A 13,265-nucleotide genomic window follows, 5' to 3' on the forward strand; every position below is an offset into this window, starting at 1 on the left:
GTAAAATTTGTGCAAACTCTTTTCGGACTTTCCTTTTGAGAGTGTTTGGATGATACTCTCAAACTATGTTTTGGAGACAGTTTTTTCAGGTTTTTTTTGGTTTTCACAAGGCAAATCTCAAGTTTTTCCTCATGGCAAGTCGAAGTGAAAACCCTGCCCCGAACCCAAATTAAGCACTTACAAGAGCAGCTAGTGGTGCAGTCCCTTGGTTGCATTACTGATCTACTTCAAGGGTTGCACCGGATTTTAGTTTGAGCGGAATGCCGGCGACTATTATGAACAGTAGCAGAGAGAGCTGCATGGTGGCTGCTATGAAATAGTTGTCCACACCAACCCTACAATTTTTTTTATTTCCATATGAGGGCCTTTAAGTTGACTATTTTTATATCTTGGTGCCCCTTAAAATATAAGAAGTTTTGTATAGTGCTTCTTAGCTTAAAAATTTTTAGCTCCGCCATTGATCGTTGATCATGAATATGAATAGCCAGTTGGTGGTCTAACTTTCTTTTTTGTTGGCAGAACAGAATTTGATGCAAAGTCGATTTACTTTACACTTAATAATTGATTAACTGATGTGACTTCTGGTCATTTTATGCTTCAAATATCACTTTGACTTCAATTACCAACACACACCGTTGGCAAGTAGAGATCTCAATTCATGAGAGCAGGAAATGGGATATATCGATTACACAGTTGGCCAATTGTCGCCGCCGTTGCATGCAGTCTTTCCTTGAAGGGTAAGGCCTGGTGTATGTCAAACATCATGAAAGTGTTTGGCTACTTGTGGTTGTATTGTGTCCAAATTTGATACCTTTATCTTTTCTGAATTTCACACGCAAAGGGTTCATAATAGGGCAGGAACCTAATTAGAATAAAAAATATGTTTTAAAACATAATTTAATTTATAAATGTAATTAATTTTCACAAAATAAATTACATAATAATAATAATAATGATAAATAAGTTGCTTGGCCGTCTTATGCATAATTTTAAGGCTTAGGCCAAGTTAGGCTAGGTACCGAGTACCCATCGGGTAGATGGGACACCTTATGGGTACTCAGTCCAATACCCATCCCTAATTCAAATAGGATTTTTTCCAGCTCAAACTTAAATAAATATAGTTGCAAATAAGTTAACAAGAAAAAAAAAAAAAAGTAAACTTTCAATTTATGAGAAAGACAACTTGGAGTGTTAGCCTGTTAGGGCATTCCAATAGCCTTGACATCATGCCTAGTGACCAGCATGAGTGTGGCATTAGGCGATCGAGGCATTTCACATACGTGAAATGTCATAATAAATAATCTTTCTCCAATTTATAAGCATTCACTTCACTTCAATTTTTAAGAAACCATTGGGTCGTTTTCTCAAAAGTTTCAAACAAAATAGGCCTCCAAGCAATTTGAAAAAAGAAAACGGACAATGGCTTCCTTATCTGACAATCGGACATCTTCTAAGTTCATAGCATTAGGAAAATGGTGCTAGAAAGGAAATTTGAAGAGCCTGGCCGACATCTGCGATATTCATGTGGACTAAATGAGCGGCTTCTATATGATTGGAGACAAAGAGAAAGAGATCCGGCAGGTTGTCCATCAACCTCCCCCATGTGGCCGTGTTGAAATTGAAGGTCGAGCTGACCTTTTGGAACGTGATTATCAGTAAACTTGATACCGATATATGCATGACAACCAGCTAATTAGGTAGGGACACCAACATGACACTTGAAATTATGCTGTTCGATATGTTCTTAAGATCATCTGGATACGCATACAAATATCTTCAGTATTACTGATTATCTGTTACAAAACAGCACTCTTGATTAAGTTGGATTTATAAAGTCCTGATTTTTTGGTGTTATAAGAACCACTGTCTATCTTTTACGACTACAAATACATGTAGTCTTTAAAATTGCCGGTTTAATTTTGTCTGTCCTAGTTAATGACGTGCAAGCCCACATCTACAAGGTTAGATTACTCTAGAAACAAGTTAGTTTAATTAAGACTTCAAGTTCTTAAAGCATGTGACTCTTAGGTGTATGACTTGTAAAAGATCATTTTAGCCATTGATCTTGTCAACATGAAAGGCTGAGAAAACATTAATGAGAAGAACGAGATATGATGTTTTAATCATATAACTGAGTAACTTTTTGTTCTTGATTTTCTCCCAAACGTTTATTTTGTAAAAGTCACTAAGATGATTCACTTTATATACATATATATATATATATATACATATATATATATATATATATATATATAGAGAGAGAGAGAGAGAGAGATAGAGATAGAGATCGAAAGAGAGAGAGGGGATGAATTTCATTAAAAGAAAGCATGAGCATCCAAAGAGGAGAGAAAGGGCAGGTGGCATGTGTAAGCATCAAAACTTCACGATCGGGTTCCATAACTTCCGTTCCTTGGGCAAGAGGTTGGCGAACCCCTCATCAACTGGAACAACCGAGACTATGAAACGAGTAAAATAAAGGCAAATCATGTACTGCTGCCGTGGCCATATAGAAACATACGGTGGGCGGAAAACGGCAGCCGGAAAGAAACCACCCACATGTGCATAATATTATTGCATAAAGTAGATGGCCTCGTAACACCTTTTAGTATTGATTTGCAGAGTCCTTCGGATGATCTGAACAACCACTTGAAGAAAAAACGTAACCCAAAAATGACAATAATAGAATGTAGTGAGTGACGAAAGCTTCATCTGTTTCTAGACGTTGCTGGTTTTAATCTTTAAACATTTTCTTCTCCATTAAGACCACAATCAAAGGAGTAGACGCAGACGAGAGGCAACCACGGCTTGTTTGTGAAGAAAAGATGTTGGATGACACTCCAAGACCCTTTAACACTCTCCAAATTAAGATGAAGAAAGGAACAAATACTAACAAAATATAAGATTATATATATATATATATATATATATATATATATATATATATATATAAGAAAATGTTATCTTTGTGAAAATTGAAATCAGCTGGCTACCTTCGTGTTCATATGGCTATTTTTATGTTGTGTCATAGAAGGCACATTTCATGTCTAAAAGCCATGGCCAAGTAACTAGATGTCGAAAATACATACATATTTTGTGACGGTTTTGACTACACAAATGGCCATGTTAGTGTTTCTGACGTTGTGTTTCTGCAAGTAAATGAATTGTCTTAGTGATGACCAAATTACATTATTGAGATATATGAGGTTATTTGACTTACACTTCTCTAAGGGGTCGGTTGGTAGTTGGAATATTATAGGAATATTTTTGTGAATTTGTCAAAAAATTAGAGCAGATGAACATGCCCAAAAAATTGAAGTATGTCCATAAAATACTTACAGAGTGTTTAGACCAGTAAGTGGCACACATTTCCCATCTTTCTTGGTTTTTCAAGTTACCATTTTCTAATAACACCAAGATCGCATTACATGAGTGATGCATCCAAAGAGTGGACAGGTGATCATGTATTTTATTTCTTTCGCTGTGGGAAACACTTTCAGCTAACTCCGTTCCAAGAATGACTAGCTAATGCACGCTTAAAATACTTTCAAAAGTTAATTATTTTGGCCAAATACTTTCAACAATTGCCTTTAAAAACGTGTATTAATAATGCATGTGCACGTTGTTACCATTTTACTGAATGTTTATTTTTGTATATTGTTTGATTTGTTCAAAAGGGAAACTATCAATAGAATTTCACACCTAGTTGCTCTAGAGAATATAAAAGAATAGAGTTCAAATTTGAAACAAAAGATCATGGGAAGAAATCCCATTTTACTGTGCTCTGCGTTGACCCGATTAGCAAGCTAAATTTTGTGAAAATAAATATTGGCATGCAAGTAAAATAATCTCCTTTAAGAATATAAAAGCATAAGAATTTTTGAATCCGATAATTGGAAAGGAATAGTGAAAGAAGAATCATCTATATATAGAAAAACAAACTGTCAAAACTCTAGAAATTGAACGAAAATTAGAACTTACATCAAGCATGTGAACTTTGTGAATATATATCAACAACTTTCAAGATTCCAGGAAAGCTTTACATGGACTTCTGTCCCTGCAAAACGTAGGAAAACAAAAAAAAAATATGAAAAAAAAATATGAATTCTACACAAATAATTAACATTATAATCAGCATGATGTGCAGAGTGACATAAGGTGAGCTATTAATATTATTTAAAACCACGCAGAGTCCTCCATTAAACATTAATGCGCTTAGTAGCGTCACATGGATCCCAGGAGAAAAAATAACCATAGATTCTTTACCTACGGCCGGACCAAAGTTAGTTCAACATCCTTTGCCCTTGTCATCTTACAATATATATATAGATATATATACCATTGTCATTTAACTCATTAAAGCAGGCAACCAACTAGACTATCAAGTGGACAAATTAAGAAAGAGGTCGACCACTTATCTCTACCTAGACGAGCCCGATAAAGAGTCGAGCTCGGACCAGTCCACAGTTCGAAAACTGAGCTCGGGCCTGGCCCGACAACCCGAAACCCGAACTTGAGCTCGGTCTAGTTAAAATAATATATATATATATATATATATATATATATATATATATATATATATATATATATAATAAAAAAATAATATAGAATATGTTTTTAATAATAAAATATATATTATTTTTAAAATACAATAATATTACAAAAATATCGATCCGAATCGGGCCTTGTCGGGCCAGCCCGGTAGGTTACCGATGCTCAGCCCCTTTGACTGCATAAACCTCTTAGGCGCTCAAACTTTCCACGGAGGAACTGGATAGGGAAGCAATAACTTAGATTCGGACGGGACGACTGATCGAATAGCTTCAAAAAGATTGGATATGAAAAAAGTTGTCATTCAAAATAATTATGTTTGATGGGGTTCGGTTTAAGAAATGACATCCGATCGAATTCAGCTTCAAATTTAAATAAACATGATGCCATCATATTTGGCTTTAGCTTTAAATGAATTTTATATCTAATGTCCATCTATTTTGGAAGTTGGTTTTTAACATATCGTAATAAAGTTCGAATTAGGTTTAAAAGTTAAATAATTTGGATTCGATTGTGAATTTAGAAGTGGCTTCTGATCGGATTAGGATTGGACTATGGTATAGGTTTCTCTTCAATTATTGAATATGCAAACATCCAGTAAAGTACCGGATATGGTAAAGGCTACATCTGATTCGAACCTGATCCTTTGACATCAGAGCTAGAACTGGAAATGGTTCAAGTAATTGAGATCAGACTTGGATGAAAGTTGCTTGTTCCTTAATAAACTCAAGAAAGTTTAGCCTGCTCTACATCCAACCGTTTCCAAGCACAATCAAACAATTAAGTTCAAGAAAGTTCAACCTGTTTTACAATTACCACAATCGTTTCCAAGCACAATCAAATGGGTAGCTGAACCTTTTCTAACAGCTTTCTTGCACCCAAAAATTTGTATCTTGCTTCTCTATATCGTTCCAATTTTGTCGGATGTCTATCTTGCTTAGTTCAACGTGGAGACCATAATTTTCAAGTGCCTAAGTGGCTTTAAAAATCAACCGAGTTTATCGACGAGACACCATTATCAACCGAGTGTACCTCTTACCACAGGGTTGAAGCTGAAGTTGTGAACACAGCACGGTTTTAGGAAATCAGCAAGTCAGATTATCGAAAGCCTATAAAATGAAAACATTGTTTTTTTTTAACGAAACTATAATTTTGTGGGCAAATAGGCCCTTAAAGGTACGAATGTTAATATATCAGATTTGTAAATTTAATATTTGATTAAGAAATCAGGTCGGATTCAGATTTAAGGAATGACATTGTCAGATTCAAAATTCATATATGCATAAAAATCCAATAAAATTTGGATGCATATTCAGATCAGATTTAGTTTTAGATAAATATCATACATCCAACTCCCTTGTATTATGAAAGTTGTTTGGATTCGATTTAGAATTTGGATTCAAATTCAGATTCAGATGTTAATTTAAAATTGGATTTGGATTGTGAAATTAGATTTTGGATTCAAATTTGGATAAGCTCTTATTGATTTGTTTAAGAAGAATTCGAATTCAAATATGTGAACATCTGAAAAAACAAATACGGTTAAGAATATGTTAGATTTTTGGATTCAAATTCGGTTAGATTTTTATTCATTTGTTTTCAAATTTGAATTCGAATCCAAATGTGTGACCATCTAAAAAAACGAACATGGTTAGAAATATGTCTGATTCAAATCTGATCCATTGACATCCATACACAAACAACATAATTTTGATCTTCAAATGCTTTATGGCACAAGTGCTTTTGTGATTTCCCAAACAGTGTGCTTTGGTTCAACAACGTTAAACAGCTCTAGAACATGAAGGAGCCCAGCGGGCCCTTCCTCTTCTGAAAATTTTGAAGTTAAATGTGTTTTCATAAAGTACCTGGTAGATTCCTTCCCTGAAATTTTGATAAAGCAACAGTATCTTCGGCTAAAATTTTGATTAAAAAAATACTCCCCACATAATTTTCAAACTCCGAGCCCATGGTCTAAAGAGTTTAAGGATATATAAGCATCGATCTTCCTCGAAAAACTTAGATTTATAACCAGCCTCAAGCCCGTTTCACAAAGCTGATCCAGTCATCTAGTCTAATGAGTCCTAACCCGCTAAATATATAGCTTGCTCCAATTCCAGGCCTATAGAAGCCATGCCATGAATCAAGAGATCTGCAATTAATGGTTCCATATGTGACGACCAATCCTTTTTAGATCTTAACTATAATACTAATTCAAATTCATTCTCACGTAGGCCGCAGCCTGCTTAAATACAAACTCAACAGATACAAAGGGACCAAGGGTTGCGCCCTGATTTGTGGCAACTCCTAGGGTTGAAATGTAAATGAAGAAACAAATTAGTTGCCATTTGATCATTGAGACTACGAGATCATGGCATCTGAAAACATACCTTAGGCATGTGAACAATGTCGTCCATGTTTGACCCCACATTTTTCGAAACCTCCGTGAAGCACTTCAACCAATAGACATTGGCCTATACCAGGGTGGGCATATTTTAATTTTTTTATTGAAAAAATTTTAAAAGTTAATTTCAAGTAATTGAAATTTTAAAAATCACTTCTCTGAGGTCATATCATCCCAATATCATTTCAGCCAGGCTGTCGGTAGGGTGCGGATCAGCCAATCATTTTCATATTCCTGTCCTCCAAAGTCATCGTCAAAGGAGATTTCTTTGCACCACCAATTTGCTTTCTACCAAAATGTACACTTGAAGTCTGAACTGGTCTAATCACCTGGAAGTTCTTTGTTAAACAAGTGCTACAAAATATCCATAAAATGCTACTCACACACACACATACAGAGAGAGAGAGAGAGAGAGAGAGAGAGAGAGAGAGAGAGAGAGAGAGAGAGAGAGCAAGAATTCCATAAATCTGAAGCCATGCGGTTTCTCGTACGAGGCATTGGAATGTACAATTTACACCAACAGATTATATAACGTCTGAAAATTTATACCATCTGAAAACAGGTTATCTCAGATAACTTGATTTTAGCATGGATGACAAAGAATCACCCTGAGAAGCAACTAGAGAGACACAATTTGGAGGTGATCAATATAAAAGATGGACGACCATCTGTCAAAGATGGAGAAATTTTCACAATAGCGCATGATTCATATGCACAGAAGCCCGACAAAAGACATCTGTAAGTTTGTAACTATATAGTCTAAACTCTAAAGTGATAAGAATGAGGCTTATCAACATATATATGTAGTGTTAGTACTTCTCAGGGACAACGAGTAAAATAGGGATCGATCAGCCACCTTCGACTTAACTTCATGAACAACATAGGTCCTGCAGATTACAAACGTTAACAGAATGACAACACAATGCAGAGGGGAAGCTAGACCTGTACCTCCTTCTGAACATGACAACTATGGATGACCTGCAGTAACAATCGAAACAAAAAGAGAAAAGTTTTAACTCAACCGAGAATGGATGATACGACAGGCTCCCTAGATGTCTTAGCCTGCATGATACTGCATGAAAGAAAAACTGAAGGTCAAGTCACCAACTTGAGTAATGATGCATCTCATAGAACACAACAAGAAAGGCAGTCCAACTACTTCAGGAAAATGGAAGAAGCCAATGGTTTTGGCATGAAGCAGTAGTTACAAGCTTAGCTTTCAAATGAAATTGTCTAGTTGAAAATTTCTAGCTCAGCTGCATGACACTGGTTGCATTTCCAGTTCCCTTCAATATCCCCGTAGATAAAAAGTAGAAACTATATCAACGATCAAAAAAATTGGCTGCACTACATAGCATTAGTCATATCCGCATGATTGAATTCTCAGACTCAGATTAACCAGATTCTGACCAATGGGTACCCCAATACCGATGAGTCATGTCTTACCCCTCTTTTATACTAGGCTTCCTCACAGGAAAAGCAAATTGAAAATATGCAGAATATATCAACATTTTTGTCATGGAGAAGATGCCACCAATGCTACAAGAAATACATCAACATATTGCATCGAGCACTACGCCTAGAGATTTTTCCTCTAATCAAGAATCTTCACTTAAGATGATAATTCATGCTTTATGGATTTAGATTGAAGTCTGTGTGTATATGTGCAGGTGGTTACGTGTAGACTAAAGTTAAAGCTTTGTATCACCACAATAATAATCAAAACACACACAAATGCAATGCTACTTTGAAAATGAATAGTTACCTTTCTGGTTATAGTTTTAAAAGATAAAAACAAGCCAAATACAGGTATCAAAAAAGTGTTGGCATTTTTTTCCTGTAATTACAATAGGAAAAGTGAAATTGGCTTTTCTCAATCATGAGAAACAGTTTCTATGGAAAAACCACAACTGCAAAGGTGTATGAAACATTGCAATCACTAATTTGATAAGATTGAGTGCAAAAGGTCTGAAGGAAGACTTGCATGCATAGACTGTGGCATTTTCTCATGATTTTCATGTTGTTGCAAGTGTATTCCTGTTACCTTCTCCACATATATGAAAAATATAGGCTTTGCTCTTTCAAGTTCAGTTGGTATAGAAAAATGGAATAATTGGTTTTCACCTCAAGGTTTTAAAAATGGTTTCAGAAACAAAGACAAATGCCAGTGTGGTTCTACAGAAAAATGCAAGCATATAGAACCTGTCTACTACTTCACATTCTAGTTTTCTCTGGATAGCATGGCTGCAGTAGGAAGCATCATGGGTGCACACGAACTTAAAGCACCTCAAAGAGAAACTGAAGCACAGAAGCCTCTAGATTAATTTCTATGTTAAAGGGGATACCGTTTTTGTATGCCTCAGATTCTATATATTTCACATCATTGGGGGGTGCCAGTAAAATCACACAATGAAAGGATCATAGTCCATGTCGCATGGGTACAGGTACGAAATGGGTACGAGCACGGAGATGCGGGTACGGGTACAACAATTGTAGAAAGTTTGGGTATGGTGGTACGGCAGAGTGTGTATATAAATATATATATTTTGTACATAATAATCCACAAAAAATCTCAAAATAAAGATAAATGAGAGGAATATATATAATCTTAGTGGAAAAGAAATACAAAAGGCAAAATCAAAATTAAGTTAAAAAAATATAATTTCAAATACTTTAAAATGCAGCCATACCCACGTACCCGTGTCGCTGTAGCCATGCACTGACATGGGTACGTGGGCAAATCTCACGTACCTGTGTCAGATAGGTAAGCAACACCTGCAACCACACACTCAGGTTGTGACCAGCTAAAACTACTATCTTTCAAAAATTAACCACAACCAAATTAATGCTAACCAAGGACTGCCCCAGTTTAAAGGGGATTAAACCAAGATGAAATTTGGCTTAGCAGCAAAAGGTTCAAATGCATATTGCATATTGCACATTGCAACCCAGCAAACATTTTAGCTGAATAAACTATGAAAGAATAGATAGACATACCTTTAGAATACAAAGACGATAACTTGCAAGGGTAGATTCACGCCTGCCAGTCAAGTAGGAGACTGCTTTTCATACTTCTGCTGCAATCTAAGACCTGCCACAAATATATTCAAATGTTCAGAGTAAAGACTTATCCTAAAGCAGCAGTAAAAAGCTAGTAAACACAAAAAAAAACTGCTGCAGTTGCTACCTCAATAAACTGAAAGCATCCCAGTACCCTGTTCAAACTGTTGTTTGGTCTGAACCAGTAGCACCATGAGTAAACTGCTGAGAATGTTCAGTTATCAAAGTATGTGTCTGTGCTGATGGAATAGGAGCAGATATACCTGAAATCTCAAAGGTGGAGGAATCATGTGCTTAGACCACACCATGAGTTGACAGCAAAACTAGTATAGAATATTTTTCCCAGAGGAACATGTTATTTGAAATGTTAGTCATATACCTGGAAGAAATGGTGACGGAGTCGCCAAATTGACGTTTGGGCTACCCAACTGAACAATTGGATGGCCAGCGATTGCATATCCCTGAACTACATGAGGATAACCATTGGCACTAGAGAGCTGCTGACCAGATTGGCTGATTAGATAAAAAGGTGCATTGACTGTGCCAGGTGTCCTGTACATCTGAACGTAAGGAAGACCCATATAAGGGCTGTAAACATTCTGCAAATAGATCATGAGAAAATTACTTGTTAATGGAAGTGAACAAACCACAATGCTCAACTACATGTTCAAACAAATAACGGTTTGTTAACTTTTAATCTAGAGGCTTCAACCTGCGCATAAACATATTCAGGTCCATATGTCATGTACCTGCAGAGAAATCCAGCTACATGCTTTGAGACTACTTATCTAGCAACATCTACATGTAAGATTGAGAAGTCTCTTCAAACACAAAAGAGGAAAGAAAAAACCCACCCATATGAAGGAAAAGCATATCCTTGTTGATATCCATAAGAAACTGGTTGGTGACCTGTCGTGCTACCCAAGAAAGCACCCTCAGCATCTTGGACACTCCTAAAATAAGGACTCCCTGACTGCAAACGTCCTATGAGAGGGCAAACACGGGCACCCTTACGTTATATAGGTTTCCTGATATTATATTAAGTAAAAAGATAATAATATCAATAGAAAATCACAGATAAATTTGTATGGATATTAATAGATACGATATTGCAAAACATTCCTACCAATAATAAAATATGAGAATATCAATATGGTGAATAACATTCTTGGGGCTCCATAAATCTAAGAAGATAATAAAGAAATAACACAAACATAAACTAACTTGGTGTCTTGATAATGGAATTGAGGGAAAGGAAAAAGAAAAATCCATTCATATCCAAATAAAGTGTCTAGATACAGCAGCTCGGGGAGTAGTCCGGGTGTTAACGAGCTCATCAAACCTGTTAGCTCTCAATTTTATACTACCACGGGATGCACTCCACCAGCTACCCCATAGATAATATTCTTACAGGCATTTATGAACATGTGTGAGAAGAGTATCCCGAGCATTCATATGGGAAACCTTACATTGCAACGCTTTAGATATAAAAAGGAACATAATTCATGAAAATTAGTCGAGTGTCAAAACTTCCTGCAATAAGAGCAACATATAATTGTATGACTCAACCAAGTGTCATCAGAAGTTAATGTTGATCCGACCATATTGTGAGATACCAGGAGGAGATGCCAGTTTATCATCAACATTGGCAAATTGCAAGGAAGATAAGAGAAAAGATGATGACAATCTGAGTTGAGAATGTGATGAAAACGCCAAAATTTCCAATTTTACAGTGTTAGCAAGGAAAGAAGAAAATAAATTGAATAGCAAAAGAAAAAAAACGGAAGAACACCATCATCTACGCGGAAACTCCTACTCACCAGAGAGTGTAGAGGGTCGGAGACGGCCGAGCGACGCCAGGTTACAATTCGCTCTCCTCCCATCAATAACAGGATTTGGTTCAACGCATGCGTTTCTTGCTGATTCACGATCGCCAAATGTCACCTAAGCCATCAACAAGGGAGAAAAGAAGAAGAAAAGAGGAAGCGCGGAACAGAATAAGAGGAACCCAGATCAGAAACCAAACAAGCGAAGAATTTATCCAACCCAACCGACAAAGAAACAAAACAGACAGCAAAGCAAGACGGAAGGAACTCACAAAACCGTAGCCCTTAGAGCGGCCGGTGTTCTTATCGGTGATCACGACGGCTTCGAGAATCTCGCCGTACTGCTCGAAATGACGGCGCAACGTCCCGTTCTGCGTCTCCCACGCCAACCCTCCGACAAACACCTTAGTGTAGGTGGTATCACCAAATTGGGAACTCACGAATTGGGGAGGGCAGATCGAGCCGGAAACTGGTCCAGGCAGTTGATGATGATCAGCCATTGTAAGAGATCGTTCAGGATCGAAGAGCCAACGAGAATTGACTCAATAAACAGGTATTAAGGGACAAGTGCCGGAGGCATAATCGTCATCTATATAAATAAAGGCGGAAAAAAGAGGAGGATCTGGCTGCCTGGAAATGGCTGGATTCTAACATGGGTTGCAGCAAGTCATCATGGGGAGCAGTTTTAGGAATCTTTTGGGCGTAAACAAATTTTTAAGCATTTGGGTGGACTTAATTCGATTGAGAGAGAAGAAAGTAAAATATTAAAAACGTTGGCAAACCAAGGAGAAGTTAGCGACGGTGGTGGTGGCAGTGGTGGAAGAAGTGGGGTCTAGCAATCCGTGGCGGCCCGACCCAGCCCACCTCACTCACAAAGAGGGACAGCGAGGATGAAAGAAGGAAAAAGTCCTCCAGCCATGGTAAGCATTTAGATTCGTTGTTCCTTTTTTCCCTTTCTCCTGATTTTCTTTTGCTCGTATTTAATCTTGCTGCTTCTTGACCCCGAGAGTTAAGAACTTCGACAAAATTCCGCGAACATCTCACGCGGAGAGATTGTGGTAGCCCTGACAGAACATTGGTCTTCTCCCTCTCTCGCACACAACCATTTGCCCTTTTGAGTTAGACAGAACATTAATTGCTTGATGCAGGAGGACAAATCTCAGCCTTATCCGTAATTCTTTCTCTCTCTCTCTCTCTCTCTCTCTCTCTCTCTCTCATGTGTTCTACTACACCGAAATTATAACCAAACAAAAGTATTTTGTATCATATAATCAGCACCTAACCTTCCAATCATTCGATGCAAGTCTTTTATTTTATTTATTTTTTAAGAATTCATAAAAATCAGCCATACCGCTTATCAGTCAACCATCCGTGAACAAATCAAATATGGTGGCCGCATCGTTTTCGCACACATTTTTTCATGCAACCAA

The 13,265-nt window shown here is 37.0% G+C and overlaps 1 protein-coding gene across 2 annotated transcripts; it reads right to left on the reverse strand.

Annotated features, from left to right (window-relative positions):
• Nucleotides 1-7,384: 7,384 nt before the first annotated feature.
• Nucleotides 7,385-12,934, reverse strand: LOC116256808 (uncharacterized). 2 transcript variants are annotated; one of them, XM_031633299.2, is made up of 8 exons: nucleotides 12,108-12,934; nucleotides 11,830-11,953; nucleotides 10,864-10,993; nucleotides 10,722-10,758; nucleotides 10,389-10,608; nucleotides 10,137-10,272; nucleotides 9,947-10,040; nucleotides 7,385-7,927 (listed from the first exon to the last, which is right to left on the reverse strand). In XM_031633299.2, exons 1-6 carry the CDS (start codon nucleotides 12,333-12,335, stop codon nucleotides 10,169-10,171), a joined length of 843 nt encoding a protein of 280 aa, XP_031489159.1. In that variant the 5' UTR covers nucleotides 12,336-12,934; the 3' UTR covers nucleotides 7,385-7,927; nucleotides 9,947-10,040; nucleotides 10,137-10,168. The 2 variants fall into 2 exon arrangements, with proteins under 2 accessions (XP_031489159.1, XP_031489158.1); XM_031633298.2 differs by having other exon boundaries at nucleotides 7,385-8,021.
• Nucleotides 12,935-13,265: the final 331 nt, after the last annotated feature.

Source organism: Nymphaea colorata, chromosome 6, assembly GCF_008831285.2.
Source record: "Nymphaea colorata isolate Beijing-Zhang1983 chromosome 6, ASM883128v2, whole genome shotgun sequence".
NCBI classification, from domain to species: Eukaryota; Viridiplantae; Streptophyta; class Magnoliopsida; order Nymphaeales; family Nymphaeaceae; genus Nymphaea; species Nymphaea colorata.

Coding starts and splice junctions, on each gene's coding strand:
- LOC116256808 (XM_031633299.2), bottom strand. CDS start 12,335: ATGGCTGATCATCATCAACTGCCTGGACCAGTTTCCGGCTCGATCTGC. Junction 10,994..11,829: donor CCGACCCTCTACACTCTCTG/GTGAGTAGGAGT, acceptor GCCCTCTCATAG/GACGTTTGCAGTCAGGGAGT. Junction 10,759..10,863: donor TATGCTTTTCCTTCATATGG/GTGGGTTTTTTC, acceptor ATTTCTCTGCAG/GTACATGACATATGGACCTG.